This window comes from Coenobita brevimanus, chromosome 13 (assembly GCF_032717465.1).
Source record: "Coenobita brevimanus isolate Jiangsu-jjx chromosome 13, ASM3271746v2, whole genome shotgun sequence".
Lineage (NCBI taxonomy): Eukaryota > Metazoa > Arthropoda > Malacostraca > Decapoda > Coenobitidae > Coenobita > Coenobita brevimanus.
The window spans coordinates 43,966,453-43,983,644 of record NC_136966.1 but is presented as its reverse complement, the minus strand read 5'-3'; the positions used below and the strand labels follow the sequence as shown (position 1 = coordinate 43,983,644).

Genomic DNA, 17,192 nt, shown 5'->3' with positions numbered 1-17,192 from the left:
GAGGATGGAAAGCGAGAGACTAACGAGGAGAGTGTACGTGAGTTAGGTGGAGGAGGGAAGGGAGAATGGAAGGCCGAGAATGACATGGAGGGATGGAATGCAGAGGTACATGAGAGAGGGCCGTGTGAGCTGGGGGAAGGGCAGTGAAATGCTAGGGAACAGACCGACATGGAGGCGATTTGTTTGGGACTACCACTTAGAGGATAAAGGCGTCTGGCAATAGATAGGCAGCTGGATTATTATCATTATTATTGTTATTATTATTATTATTATTATTATTATTATTATCATTATTATTATTAATGTTATTTTTATCATTATTATTATTATAACGTTATTATTATTATTATTATTGTTGTTGTTGTTGTTGTTGTTGTTCTTGTTCTTGTTCTTGTTGTTGTTCTTGTTGTTGTTGCTGTTGTTGTTGTTACTGTTGTTATCATTATTATTATTATTATTACTATTATTATTTTATTATTATTATTATTATTATTATTGTTGTTGTTGTTGTTGTTGTTGTTGTTGTTGTTGTTGTTGTTGCTGTTGTTGTTGTTACTGTTGTTATCATTATTATTATTATTACTATTATTTATTATTATTATTATTATTATTATTATTATTATTATTACTGTTAGTATTTATCTAGTTAATTATTTATTTATACATTTCTTATATTTACACCCACCTTCGGAGTTCCTAGGAGACAGGATCAGCTCTTGGACCATTGTCTGTCAGTTTCTGCGGCAATCATGGCGTTTCCTCCACCTTTTCTATTGAACAAAATATCTTCTAAGTTACAGCTCATCTCCTGTTCCTTACCAGAGCACAGACGGCTGCGGCACCTGACATCATCCACCATTCTGTATCTTCCTACTTTCTCTACACATATTTCAAAGTTAAAGGTGATTGTTGCATAGAACACTCATTTCTTCTCATGTTACCGAACTTAATTTTCTCCAGCCTCTTCAGTGTGGCTATGACCATCTTGTTTGTATTTGATTAAATATATCTTTCCCGCATACTTAATCCCCAATTCTTGGTGGCAGTCTAAGATTTTCTTTTTTTTTTTTTTTTTACTGGAAAACGTTCTTTCCAGCTCCTCTTTCGCTGAACTTACTGTTTAAGGCGTTATCAATGTTCGCTACGACTTTGGCCTCTCCTCTCCATTCATTGATAAAACATTTGAACCAACGTCCTTCTTTTCTACCCTTAGTGACCTAAAACAGTTTGTACAGCACTTCCTTAAGCAGAGTTCCAATATCTTAGATTTTTTTCCTTACAACTAATACTTCTGTTTCCTGTATCAGTTTTTCTTCTCAGCTGGACTTTTCCAATCACAACCTAATTTACTTGTCCTGTCATTCTAGTAAAGCCTATGGATCTTCCCAAAAAGTACCGTCTGTGGCATCATGATGCTGAAGTTCTTGAAGCTCTTAAGTGGTACTTCACTGACTTTCACTCATTCCCTGACTTACTCACTCGAACGAATACCATGGAGCTCTTAAACCCACTAATCTACTACTCCACCTACAAGGGATTTCCCTGTCCAAGCTTCCAGGCAGCGACTCTATCCCCTTAAAGTATCTTTCGACAGGAGTAATTGACATGCTCCAGCCATGAGTTTGCGGTTATCCCCCTAGTCTCTTCAATCCCGGGTTGATTCTTTCAGATGTCACCCTGAAAGAAGAATCAGCAGCAGGGAAGCATTCCACGTCCCCATATAGGCTCACTGAAGTTGGCTTTCACATGTAATGCGGGTAATAGACCTCGGCTCATTCTCATGGAGTAATCATTTGTTATACACCCGATAATACCAGTTTTATCATATGATCCTACAAAGATACTCGGTACCAAAGGAACCAAGTCACCACTCCAAGGTACTGTTTTGTGCCCATTCCTCGCAACGGCAAAGTAAGGCAAGGAACATCAGCACCCTGAAGATGCATATTTTCCTTCTTGTATGTGCACACCACCTATGACAAAGACTCGCACTGAGTGAGTCCCTAACACCATAAACCAGACCAGTGCAACACGAGATCTAGTCATCTGACCCTCTATTATTATGGATCACACTATCAAGATAAGTAAGTGTCTCCAAGACCTCTATATCCTCACCATATGCCTGAACATAACGTTATGTCTCATTAACAATGGACCTTGGTCTTGGCCCAGGAGACCATAGTTCCAATGGCTCTGGCTTCTCAAAAAGTGCCTCGAGGGCACTCATTAGTGTCTCCAGCGATTCCAGTAGGATAACTGCATCATCAGAATAGGCTGGGTTAGTAATCATAAAATTAGCACTTGGTACTCCATAGTGACTCATGCTCACATAACTGCCCAGTACCCAAACCATGTACATGTTGAAAGGTGCGGGACAAACACACATCCCTGTCCCACTCCAGAATTTACTGGAAAAAAAAAAAAAACGATGTCCATCCATCCACCAAAGTCAACTGTGAACCGGATAATCCCTACGGGGATCTAATGGAATCGCAGGAGTTCCTATAGTCCGTCCTGATTTACTGAATAGAACGCTTTCTTGAGATCAACATGAGCTGACAACAGATCCTGCAGAAAATTTACGACGTCCTTCTGTGAGAACATCAAGTGCTAAGATCCGGTCTACTGTAGACTTCTTGGGCTTGAATCCGGACTGCACAAGCTCTGAAACTGTAACAAATGGCCACGGATATGCATCAAGAGCTTGTGAACAAGAAGCTTGCCTGGCACACCAACTACTGTAACACTGTGGTATTTACTGTAGTCATGTTGGTCTGATTTTCCTTTTCGGACAGACACGCCAAACTCCTTGTCCAGGCAGGAGGGATGAAAGGCTTCCAAGATCCTCCAGCTTTGATAAGTTCTGCAAGGATTTCACAAACTCCAGGTATCCCAACTCTTTTCACATTAGCCGCTGCTTTCCTGATTTCGTCCAGAGAAGGCATGGCATCGAATATTAGCTGAATAGCAATTACCAGTTGCACTCTAGCCAACGGAAGCTCTCCACTGAGAAAGGGTCTGTCATATAGTATCCCGAGAATGAGTAGTGAGGCCACGGCCAAGAAACCTCTCGTAAGCTGAAGAATATCAGCTACAAGTTATGGCAAAACCAAAAGTGCCACTGTATCGAAGATATTTTTTTTTTTACCATAATCTGTCTGAAATAAGAGGTTTATCAACAGTTAGACGCAGCACAACCTTCTATATGTTAGACATAGCATAACCTTGTACTGTGTATATTAGGGTTGAAATACTTGTTGGTAAGTAAAATGGTGTGCATAACCAGTTTTGTGTTATCTTCTTTAGAAAAATCAACTGTATTGATGAAGCAGTGGAACTTTGAAAAAGAATTTTTTATTAAACTTCATGTACAGTTAGGAACAAAAATGAAGGTAAAAATGGTAATAAGAGGAGGACTTACAGTACCAGAATTATGAGGAACGTATTTTGGACACGAATACTGAGTGCATACCTAAGTGTCATTAATATCAGTGTTGGAATATAAATAGGTATATAATTCCGAAGAGCTTGTTGCCAAGGAAATCTTTGTTCGTACCCAAGTCTGCGTTATCATCACTGTACCATTGTTTTGAAGTGCAATTTGGTAAGGAGGGTATGTACCCAGAGTGGATGTTATCATGCTCGGGGCTACATGGGGTTGTGTTGCTGGTATAAAAGCTGAGGGCGGTGTGTGGGTGGTCACCATCATCACCATGAAGGTCCTCCTGCTGTGTGTTCTGGCTTCGGCCACTGCTCTGGCCCAAGGTGAAGACCTTACAGTATAATTTTCTAGTACAACTCACAGAGCCTTATTCAACTCTAATATTTTGATATGATTGACCAAGTTTCCCATGACGTTTATGATCTAATATAATTCGCAGTCTCTCTTGACTCTTAGGTTATAATATAATTCAGTCTCCCTTAACTCTTGCATATTTCACAAAATCTCCCGTAACTCATTTCTTCTAATATAATTCATAGTTATCCTTAACGCTTATATTCTAATATAATTCATAAAGTCTCCCTTGTATCTTATATTCTGAAAAAATTCATAAAGTTTCCCTTAAATCTTATATTCTGATATAATCCCTCCCTTAGGAGCATTCGTTCATTACATACCTCTTCCCGATATTCGTTGGGTCTGACACACCCATTTTTTGGAAACATGAAAAAACACATTTATAATCAAACTTTAATGGATCTGAAGATATACACACAAATTTAACCTTTCTACTTTAATCTGAAGCCCCAAATAACTCAATTATAAAACACCTACTTCGTCAGGGGCGACCAAAGAAAAACACGAAATATGGCAAAACGTACCATAAATTCTACTAATCTTATAAGAATAACACTTAAGACTTATCCTTCGCTTCACAGTCTTACAGGTCCCTGAAGAATCTGCTGTGGCCGCCACAGCCCTCTGGCACATTCATTTACTGTGACAGAGGCGAAAAAAAAAGGGCCATATTTTGGGGGGGCACCCCAAAATAGATATATGGAAAAAAAAACATAGAGAGAGCCAAGTGACACTACCTTCCCTGTCCACTACTAGACCAATGCTGAGGATACTGGAGTGGGCAGCCATGCTTCCCCTACCCCCATGAAGTTATTACAAGATTTCCATAGCGTCGGGTCTGACACACCCAATGGATACCCAGAAGGATTGTTATATTCCCATACAATTCACAAAGTCTCCCTTAACTCTTATTTTCTGATTATACTCACAGAATCTCCCTCAAACCATTCAACATGAGAATGTTAAGTTTCATATAGTCTTGCTGACTCCTAATTATTTCATTTGTATCAAAATAACATATTCCCACATAATAAAACATGGCAATGCGCGATGACTTGTTGAATATTTAATCAATTGGGTACCACTAAAGCACATAATCTGCACTGCCTGATTTGCCAGTAAAACTCGAGAATATAAGCTACACTTCACGATTTAATAATGAAGTTCATTATCTTGCATACTTTGCCTCCTAAAGGTTTTCAAAATTTTAAAGTTAGTAACCGGACACTTCACGAGTATATAAGGTAAGGTTAGCTTAGTCCGTTGACCATACATCACATACCGTCCAGTCAATTTTTTAACTTCTACCTCTCAATTTCTTTTGCTTGTTAATATTCCTAAGATGAGAGGCTTGGCATATTTCTCAGTCTACACGTAACTTTCCTTGATATGATTCGTCAGGGAGGTGAGTGATAATCAAGCACTAGGTGTGAAGCAGACACAAGGGAATAGCTGAACTTTTTCTCTGACTCTACATGAAAACAGAAAAGGTACTTTGCAAAACTGAAATCGTTAATGTAAAGGTAAAGGGAATGGTAGGAGCAGGATATATATACCGGTATATATATATATATATATATATATATATATATATATATATATATATATATATATATATATATATATATATATATATATATTAGCAAGCAGTCTTAGAGAAATAATAGCTGAATCTAAAGAGTTTAATCTGTCAGAAGTAGTGTCCTAGTTTAAGATTTGCCCAAAGATGCTTATTCCACTGATGTGTAGTTTTAAGATGGAACACGTGTTATTGCAAAATGTGACCAGACAACGATACAGAAAGATCAGAGATGTTCTGTTATCATCACAAGCTTCACATTGATTACACTAAAAAGATCATGGCAGCGTAACAACAGAGGTCATTGCCGTCACACAACAAGAGTTAAAGCAGAACAGAGTTAAATATTATATGCCTCAGAGTTTATCGTTAAACACTGACCTGTCCACAATTTACAGTCAGTTCTTATATGGCCCATAACTAATTTTTACTTCACATAACGAAAAATGCCGTCTGCTTACATTAAATTCTAATGGATGTTCCTTAACTGATCGTCAGTGTCAGGGAGTCTGACATCCTAGTTACGATCTCATTTTAACTACGTCAACCCTGAACTTTTGTTCTATATCATTCCTGCTACTTTCAGACGATTCTTTTCATTTTGGTAGTGTAACAGAGTACTGAAGGAGTTAATGAAGGTTATTTCTACCCCCTCCTCTCAGCCCGAAGATTCTCTGCTAAGATGAAGAAAATAATTGTCTCATGTCATGAATAATGTGGAAGGATATCCTCGGCTTGATGGGCTTAGTGTTTTCAACCCGATGACGTTTTAACTGTACTCTAGCTACCTTCAGACGATTTTATTCAGCTCTGGAGAGTATTAATTTTTTGAAGGGGTTAATGGAGACTGTTTCTTTCCCCATTCTACAAGTAATTTCTCAAATGCTTATCAAATTCGTCTAAATTAGATATTAATATGCAAAAACAGATGACATTTCTCGGCTGAAGGGTTCAAGAAGATGACCCCCCATATGCAGACTACCATCTTGACGTTGTCGATTCACTGCCACACTATACCTGTCACTGTGTATCCAGCTATTAATACGATGAACTTTGCTCCCTGTGATACATATTGCCATAATTTTGAGCAGAGCATCATTTTATCGAATACTATAGACCATCATTAAAAACCTGTATATCATTAACATTTTATTCAAATTCTTATTGTTTTATGTGCACCTATTCATTATCGACTTTTTAAAAAAGTTCAGTTAGACAAGATCTATGCATTCTCTATCCATAGCCTTTATGCAAAGGCCTGTATCAACTTTTGTTTTTATTTAACGTAATATTGTTACATTATTGCTCGCTTCGTTAGCCACAAAAATCTCTTTTCATACTTGCAGTTTTTACCCAACAGCACGCTCTCACACTTCTATGAGTACTCCCTAATTTATGTTTTAGGGCTCTTGACAAGATGAAAAGTTATCCTGTGTAAGATGGAACGGGAAGTAATCAGTATTGTCACGCATTTCTCTTTGGCAAATATAGATGGACAGATATGCCGCTCCCCCTTCCATACTCTTTGCCTGTTAGGGGAGTTGCATGGCCTAGCATTTGAAAAGAGAGACAGAAATCTATATTAGAAATCATTCCGAAGAGCACTTCATTCATTCAGAAATGTATTATTTTCCTTATCTTGTTTCATACCGTTTTTTTTAATCATTATCAGTACAATAATGTGAATAAAAGCGGAGAATGTGCGGCTTCTGGGGAACATTCAGGGAAAACTGATGTTTTCATAGTCTCGTATTTAAATCAGTATTACTAGCCTTCATGTTGTATATCATTACACTGATATTTGCAGGTGCGTCTGTGGCTCAGATGCAGCATGATGTCAACTATCTGCTCTTCAAAGTCTATGAGGGAATTCGTGACCCTCACATGAAGGAACTCGAGGATTCATGGAACCCTGTGGGCCCCAATGCTCATTACGATGATGGTGGAGAGTCCGCTCGAAAGCTGATGGCGGAGCTGGAAGATCACAATCTCCTGGAGCAGAAGCACTGGTTCTCTCTGTTCAATCCTCGCCAGAGGGAAGAGGCACTCATGCTCTATGACGTCATGGAATATGCAAGTGACTGGGAAACATTCATCGGCAATGCTGCTTTCTTCCGCAAGCGCATGAATGAGGAACAGTTTGTGTATGCCGTCTTTGCTGCTGTTATTCACTCTGAACTAACCGATCACGTCGTCCTGCCACCTCTATATGAAGTTACTCCCCACATGTTCACCAACAGCGAAGTCATTCAGGAGGCTTACAAGGCCAAGATGACACAGACACCTGCAAGGATTGAGTCCAAATTCACTGGAAGCAAGAAGAACCCTGAACAGCGTGTGGCCTACTTCGGAGAGGACATTGGCATGAACACTCATCACGTGACCTGGCACTTGGAGTTCCCCTTCTGGTGGATCGACGAGCGTGAAAACTGGCATTTGGACCGCAAGGGTGAGAACTTCTTCTGGGTTCACCACCAGCTCACTGTCCGCTTCGATGCTGAGCGCCTCTCGAATTACTTGGATCCTGTAGAGGAACTGCACTGGGATGACGTCATTTATGAAGGTTTTGCTCCTCACAGTCAGTACAAGTATGGTGGCAGCTTCCCCTCCCGCCCTGACAACATCCAGTTTCAGGATGTGGATGGTGTGGCCCGGGTTCGCGACATGTTGATAATGGAAAGTCGCATCCGTGATGCTATTGCCCATGGTTACATCGTAAAGAAGGATGGATCTCTAATTAACATCAATGATGCTCATGGTATCGAAGTTCTTGGTGACATCATTGAGTCATCCATGTACAGCCCGAACTACGAGTACTACGGTGCCCTCCACAACACTGCTCATGTAATGTTGGGTCGCCAGGGAGACCCACATGGGAAGTATGATCTTCCTCCCGGTGTCCTGGAGCACTTCGAGACGGCCACTCGTGATCCGGCGTTCTTCCGTCTTCACAAGTACATGGATAACATCTTTAAGGAACATAAGCACAGCCTTCCACCTTACACCAAGAGTGACATCGAATTTCCTGGTGTTTCAGTTGACACCATTGCCATTGATGGTCCTCTGGAAACTTACTTTGAGGACTTTGAGTACAGTCTTCTTAATGCTGTTGATGACACTTCTGAAATTGATGATGTTGACATCATCACCTACATCCCACGTCTGAACCACAAGGACTTCTCCTTCAAAATCGATGTTACCAACAACAACGGCAAGGAAGTTCTCGGCACAGTCCGCATTTTTGCCTGGCCTCTCAAAGACAACAATGGAATTAAGTACGACATAGATGATGGCTTCTGGAATGCGATTGAACTCGACAAATACTGGGTAAAACGTAAGTTAACTACATGTGTTTCTCAAAGTAAATTTGATCATAGAAACTGAATTGTAAGTTTCCTATTATTCAGCAGTAAATAAATATGATAATTTGTAGCAACAACAACAAGAACAATAATGATGATAATCATAATAATAATAGTAATAGCAGTAGTAGTAGTAGTAGAAGTAGTAGTAGTAGTAGAAGTAGTAGTAGTAGTAGTAGTAGAAGTAGTAGTAGTAGGAGTAGTAATAATAATAATAATAATAATAATAATAATAATAATAATAATAGCAACAACAACAATAAGAAAAAGAATATCAGGTTACCTTAAGGTTACAGTGATAAAATAATTCTTTGGTTGGAGTGAAACTTTTAAATTATGAATTCATGTACTGTAATTACCATCTGTACTGTTTTTATTTATTCTGGACTGACCATTCATGTCATTATACCTCCTTTGTGCTGTACAATAGCTGTATACTCTACGTCCTCCACTTCTCTCCCACAGTGGCCCCGGGTACCAACCACCTTACTCGTTCCTGCAAGGAGTCTGCAGTGACTGTCCCTGATGTGCCAAGCTTGAAGACCCTGATGCAAAAAGCTGACGCCGCCCTTGCCAGTGGCAGCGAACTCCACATTGAGGATTATGAGAGTGCTCTGGGTCTGCCCAACAGGTTCCTCATCCCTAAGGGTAACCATCAAGGAATGGAATTTGTTTTAGTTGTGGTCGTGACTGATGGAGAGGCTGACGCTGCTGTGGAAAACCTTCACGAGAACACCCAGTTCAACCACTATGGCTATCACGGACAGTACCCAGACAACCGCCCCCACGGCTTCCCACTTGATCGCCATATTGAAGACAAGCGAATCCTCGACGAGCTCAGCAACTACGCCCACGCCATTGTTAAGGTGTACAACCATGATGTGCATGTCCATATCCAGTAATGTTAGTTGCATTAGAATGATTACTCATATCTGTATCTCTAACCACACAGACACTGTATTCCTGGTAGTTCCTCATATAATCTTGTAACTGCCCATCTGATCCCTTTAGGGAGAGGTATATGCCATGGTGAATAAAAGTAGCTCGTGGTTTCTAAAATAAAAGAAGGACTGCATGTGAATCATGGAGTTTAATCCGCCCCATCCCAACGTTTTCTGGGCAGTGGTACGCCCCAGTCCCAACATTTTTGGACCTTTTTTTTTTTTTGGCTCAAACATCCACTTTTGGTGAGAAACATCGAAAATTCATAGAGAAATCGCTCACCTGAGGTTTAAAATACTCGATCTAGGTACGAGTACCTCCTTACCTGACTGGGTTTTCTAATAGGCTGGCACCAAAGAAAACGAGTTCTATGGGAGGGTAACTATTTTATCCACCCATAAACAGTATTTATTTATTTACTTGGTACGAATTTATATGTAGTACAAGAGTATATTGGTTTTCAAACAGTAATATAGGCATTATAAGCATTGTTTCACTCACAAACTCATCACCATTCATGACCTTTTTTTCCCACATTACCTGATCATCATTTCTGACTGTTTCTTCCTCTAATGCTATGTAAACTTTGTCCTCCACATTGTCATCGATTGGGGAATCACTCTGGCCCTGAATGTCTTTATTGGCCAGGTCACTGGTAACAGGTGAATTGCCGAGACAATGGCGTGCAGGGGGGGGGAGAGGTTATGCGGTGTAAGGCATTGTCCCTGCTTGGCATCTTGTAGACTCTACAATGTAGAGGAATAGAGGCAGGTGTCCCGTGTATACGTGCCAAAAATCACTCGCAAAATCACTCGCGAAAATTGAAAATTGTGCAAATTAGGGACCTTGCAATGTTGCCGCATTAATTCACGTCTCCGGGATATGAGTGCACATCATGTGAGGACGTGAATTCACGTCTCCGGGACGCGGCGGGTTAATAACCATAATAATGTATTACAGCAAATCATTTCATAGTTTTGAATACAATTCTGGGCTGTATTCTAACAAAAACTACCTGATTTTTTTTTTTTCTCTCTCTCTCTCTCTCTGATGGGCACCGCTACACCAAAATGTAGTGTCACCAACACTACCACTACAACTTAACAAACGTAGCACCGCTGCCATTACCGCTACAAATAGAATGTAGCACTCATTAAAGCCACTCGCTACCTCTACAAAAATATAACAAAAATATCTGTAAATGCATATTACTGGAGTATCCTCTCCAACATTGCTGTTTATATTCAACCAGTCTTAAAATCAACCGCCCTCTCCTCTCCAGGAAAACTTATTTAAATTTCATTAAGATGAATCTGTGACAAGGACTTTTTTCCTTCTAGGACGGAGTCCGGTGAGGTCTTGTTTGGGTCAAGTTTGTTTGTTTGTTTGTTTCTTTGTTTGTTGGCAACATTACGGAAAAACGGCTGAATAAAATTACATTAAACTTTCAGGACATGTGGGCATTGGTCCCAAAAGAAAGTGATTAAATTTTGGAGGTAAATGAGTAGCCTTGAAAGGTCAAACTCAAGGTCACGGAGCTGTAACTTGAAACCGGTTGAAGATAGAGATATTTACTATTAGGAACGTACAGGATCTCGTAATATGAGCTTTTATTTGGCACCAAGACCTTTGACCTTGAATAAGCTTGAAAGGTCAGACTCAAGGTCACAAATATTCAGGGGGCAATAACTCGAAACTAGTTGAAGATAGAGGGATATTTACTATTATTAACATATAGGAAGTCCCATATGGGTTTTTTTATTGGTAGCATGACCTCTGACAGTAAGTGACCTTGAAAGATCAAACTGAAGGTCACGGATAATCAGAGGGCTATAATTCGAAACTCGTTGAAGACAGATATTTTCTGTTATCAAGATATACGAAGTCTCATATGGGCTTTCATTTGGCACCATAAATTGACCTTGAGTGACATTGAAAGGTCAAATGCAAGATCACGGATTTTCAGAGAACGTAACTGGAAAACATTTGCGCCATTCCCTTAGACTTTTATTGCGTACTAACCCTAAATTTCAGTATTTCCAACAATAAAATAACTGCTGGCGGGCGAGGTTTGTTGTGCCTGGCACCACTTGTATTTTTTGTGAAACTGTCACAGCCTACAGGGTCTAAATATCACTTGTTTCCCTACAAAAACACTAGCATTTCAAACCAGTAGAAACTAGAAAGCACTCAGGCAGTGCATACAACCGCCAATACCATTGACATAAAGGATCCGGATCCGAATCCTTGGATATAGGTTCCGGAACCGGATCCGGATCCTCCCCAAAATTTAATCAATTCTTGCTTGGTCGATGGCCCACCTTCCCACAAAATTTCATATTATTTCCTTGAGAATTTTTGGAGATATTGTACGGGATACTCCGGATCCTGATCCCGATCCTCTCCAAAATTTAATCATTTCTTCCTTAGCCCTTGACCCACCTTTCCACAAAATTTCATCAAAATCCGTTCATAACTTTTTAAGTAATCATGCTAACAGACAGACAGAACAAACAAATAAATAAATTAACTTGGGCAAATGCATAACCACCTTGGCAGAGGTAAAAATTACTTACCTACAGAGTCAACATATTCTCCACAGATACATGAGCCACTTTTTTGAGCAAGACTGTGAGACACCTCGACTGCAGAGGCTAACCCCTGCCTGCCCAGTGGTTTGATGTCTGGATCTCTTTGGAGTGCTGTCTTCTTCAGTGGTACTTTTCTCCCTCCTTCGCTCCTTGATGCCCATGGCAATACATTTGTTGACCTCGTTGAAGATACTCAGATGCACATTGCCAACATGCACCTTAAAATTATACATAAACTTCTTGTTGACAGACAGGAAATTCATTTTGGAAGCACATATCAGGCACTTAAACTAAAAGTTGTTTTTCTTGACATCAATAAAACTAAAATGCTTATGCGTGAAAGGCCATGGGTTAGTACTGCCAACATTTAGTTGCATTACGGAGTTTATTCTCTCAGGCTTGGAAGCATCCATTCCTTTCTCATATTCTGTGACTATCGCAAAAAAAAAAAAAATGGTTTTATTGAAGTTTGTTCTATTGCTGTCCACAATATGGAGAGGGCCTACAAATAGTACCTGGGCCAACCCACCCCTGAATCTCATCTCTTTTATGTTTCTGCCCTGAATTGTGCTAGGTCTATGCTTCGCTCTCCTTAAAAAAAAAAAAAAAAAAAAAAAAAAATCTTTCGTACTAAATGTTCTGAACTCTCCAACTCAAATTATTCCCGCTCCATCTGGCACCTTACAAAAACTTTCTAACAACTTTACCTCATCCTTCCCTCCTCTTCTTCACTCTGATGGCTCTGTAGCTAGTTCATTTATTGATAAGGCAGATCTCTTTGCTCAGACTTTCTCCTCCAGTTCCACCATAGACGATTCCAGTGCTGTTCGTCCATCACTTCCTCCCTCTGACTTCATTATGGCAAAAAAAAAAAAATCTTCGATTGATGTAACTTCATTTCTGAACTAAAAATTTCTTCAATTGATGTATTTCCTGCCATCGATGGCCTCAGTGCTAACAAGGCGTATGGGCCTGATGGGATCCCTCCTATTGTCCTCAAAAACTGTGCTTCTGTGCTTCCATCCTGCCTAGGTAAACTCTTTCGTCTTTGTCTGCCAATTTGTACCTTTCCTTCTTGCTGGAAGTTTGCTGTCATTTAGCCTGTCCCAGAGAAGAGTGACCATTCCCATCCCTCTAACTATCGCCCAATAGCTTAACAACCTGTGGATGTGTTTCTAAGGTTTTCGAGTCTTTTCTCAACAAGGAAGAAAAATAAAGCGTCTTGCCTATCACAATCCTCTTTTTGATCGTAAGTATGGGTTCCGCTAAGGACACTCCACTTGTGATCTTCTCACTTAACTTTCAGACTATTGGTCATCCTCCTTTCGGGACTTTAGCAAAAGCTTTGCCATTGCGCTTGACATCTCAAAAGCATTTCGATCGAGTCTGTCATAAATGTTTAGTTTCCAAACTGCCCTCTTAAGGTTTCTATCCTATCTGTGCCTTCATCTTTAGCTTCCTTTCTGGTAGTTCTACTGCAGCCATTGTAGACGGCCACCTCTTTTTTCTTAGTGCTATCAGTAGCGGTGTTCCTCAGGGCTATTTTCTATCACCAACTCTCTTCCTTTTATTCATCAGTGACCTTCTAAGCTGTACATCTAACCCTATCCACTTATACGCTGATGACTCCACCCTTCACTTTTCCATTTATTTCCCACAACATCTATTATGATTATAATATGTAGTCCTAGTCATATGTCCTAGCACGATTGAGCTTATCGGAGCGCAATAAATTGCTTGCTGGACACATCCATCTCAGCAGTTACTTCAACAAACAAGGGATGAGGCGATGGCACACCTAGTGCCTTACATGGCTCATATCTCTGATTAGTGTAAAATAATCCTATTGTGTTTAATATATCAAGAACTCAGTTCTTACATCTATCAACTAGACAAAATCTTCTGCAGGAGTACCCTATAATTTTTAACAATATCCAACTCAATCCTGCATCATCTTTAAACATATTTGGGGTTTCATTCTCTCGGGATTTATCTAGAAAGATCGCATTACCTTTCTTGTAAAAATCTGCTTCCAAGAGATATGGTGTGATAAGTTGACCCCGTGCCTTCTTTACCCCTGCACAGTTTTTGACTTTATACACAGGTTGTATTCGCCCCCGTGTAGAGTACAAATCACATGTGCGGAGAGGCTCCCCACATACAGCTCTTCTGAACAAGGCGGAGTGAAAGACTTTTCGTCTCATTAACTCTCCTCCTCTGAATGGCTTCCTTCAGCCTCTGTCTCTTCACCGCACTGTTACATCTTTATCTTTTCATTATCACTATATCATTGGTCACTAGTTCTGTGAAATTTCAGCTTGCCTCCCTCGACCACTACGGCGGGTGCGCTACACCCGTCTAGCAACAAACTCTCATCCGTTTTCTGTCCAGCTGTCTAATGCAAGAGTTAACTGTTACTCCCAGTCCTTCATCTATGCAACAGGACAACTCTAGAATTGTCACCCTCTGTCTGTATTTCCTACTGCCTATGCTCTTCAGTCTTTCAAACTCAATGTGTCCAGACATCTCGAAATGAACAGATCTTGAATTTGGCTTTCTGTTATTTGTTTTTTTTTTTCTCGAAAGGAACAACTTGCCTGCCCTTGGCCTTTGGGTCCTTCTTCCTAGCATAAAAAAAAAAAAAAAATAGACGAAGACAAGCTGATTGCCGCAGTCAACGAGCAATATAGATCAACTCCACATCCCACTTGCTGGACTGTGAATCCTCAGGACTGTCCAAGTTATCGTCGGGATGCCTGGAACCAGCTTTAAGGAATCTGTCCATTTTGGAAGCTGGATTAGGTAATATGTTAAGAGACACGCCGTGCACTTCACACTTCCAGTCACAAGCAGGGTTGCCAGGTTTGGTGGTCCAGAAAATGCCAGGTTCAGATAAATTTAAATTAAAAAAAAAAAAAAAAAAAAAAAAAGCCGTATATGCCAACCTCTCTCGCTTGTCATTTTCAATTTCAAAAGGAGTAGCGGTAGCGCTGTCGCGGCTAAAATTTCCAAAAAGTGTAGCGACGCTACCAAAATTGCTATATATATATATATATATATATATATATATATATATATATATATATATATATATATATATATATATATATATGTGTGTGTGTGTGTGTGTGTAGATTTTCTATATATGTACTATTATGGCAGAGTTTCTGTAATTTCAAAGGAAAATTGAGAAAAGAAAAATTTTACACATTAATAAAGTTCAATATACTTTGATATTTGCCTTGTGGTATCCGGGTAACAGTTAAATACTGCAATGTTTTGACACAGGGAATCATTTATTTTTCAAAGACGCAAGTATATAGGCTACATATAAATACACTGAATAGATAAACAGATATATATATATATATATATATATATATATATATATATATATATATATATATATATATATATATATATATATATATATATATATATATATATATATATATATATATATACATATGTATGAACTTGTGTCGCTCAAAGGATTGTTCACAGCATCAAGAATATCGTGAATCCATTGGCACTTAACAGTGAATGAATAATATTTTACTTGGCTTTTCAGCCTAGAAATTGCCTACTTCTTCATTTACTATAAATATAACAACTCAGAACTTTCATTCTCAAGGTTTATGTGTCTTTCAGGAATGCAACAGCTGCTCTGCTGAAAAGGTTGTGGTAAAACAGAGTGGTGATGGAGACAGATCGATTCAGGATAGGCCAAAACTGAAACATTTTGTTTCAAGTGCCGTGGTTAGTAGCCTCCATTGATTGTATCAGATCAAAACTCTGAAGGGTGATATGTTTCAGACTGGATTATCAAGTTCACAGAGAGAAGATTAAAGTTCAAGAATAACACATTATTAGCAGATGATGGTGCATAGATGTATCCGCATATCTTACTTCCAACATGGATTCCAGCATAGGAAGAAAAATTGAGAGGTGGGGGACTGAAGTATTTTGTGCTCTCCATGGAAGACACAAGCACTAGCAGAACAGGGCAGTATCCCAAGAGGTTGAAAAGCTCGTGACAGGGAGAATTGGGACTCTTGTTTCACCAGTCAAAATTTTACTTCTTGGCAATCCTCGTCTGCTGACCTTTTCAGTTTTTCAGTACTACTTAGAGTAGCCCAGTATGCTATCCATCTATCTATCTATTGCCAGACGCCTTAATGCCGTAAGGGGTGGCCACAAACAAATCGCCTCCATGTAGCCCTGTCCCCCGCCATTTCACTACCCAGCTCCCAGCTCACCCCCCCCCCTCTCTCTCATATACCTCTCCGCTTCATCCTTCCATCTCATCCTCGGCCTCCCCCTCCCTCCCCCCCTCCACCTCACTCACATACACTCTCCTCGTCAATCTCTCACTCTCCATCCTCTTCACATAGCCAAACCACCTCAATGTGTTTCTCCTAACGCTTCCTATCATATCCATATCCACACCACAACGTTCCTTCACTTCATCATTTGTCAGTCTGTCTCTCCATGTGACTTCACATGCTTCTCTCAGAAACTCATTTCCACTGCTCTCACTCTTGACTTCTGTCCTTCCAGCAAGTCCAAGCTTCACTTCCATACGTTAGCGTTAGTATCATAGTACTTTCATGTAGTAACTTTTTCACTTCCATGCTCACTTCCCTGTTTTTTATCACTGCTTTCAAGGAACCAGCAACCTATCTTCCTTGTTGTACCCTTTCAAGTACTTTACCCTCTAAACTTCCATCCCTACTCATCACACTACCCACGTACTTAAACGCACTCACATTTTCCATTTCCTCACTACCCAAGTACTTAAACGCACTCACATTTTCCATTTCTTCCTCACCCAACCTCACTGTACATTCACTGTTTCACTTCTCTCGAAAACCATAACTTTATTTTTCCCTACACTCACTTGTACGTTCCGTTTCTTA

At 39.8% G+C, this 17,192-nt stretch overlaps 1 protein-coding gene across 1 annotated transcript; it reads left to right on the top strand.

The window, feature by feature from the left end:
* The first annotated feature begins 7,169 nt into the window (after positions 1–7,169).
* Positions 7,170–9,620, top strand: LOC145416218 (hemocyanin subunit-like). The gene is given in 3 exon segments (XM_080285232.1): positions 7,170–8,712; positions 9,206–9,568; positions 9,571–9,620. Coding segments are annotated over 3 exon segments (1,923 nt in total). The 5' UTR covers positions 7,170–7,202.
* The last annotated feature ends 7,572 nt before the right edge of the window (positions 9,621–17,192 follow it).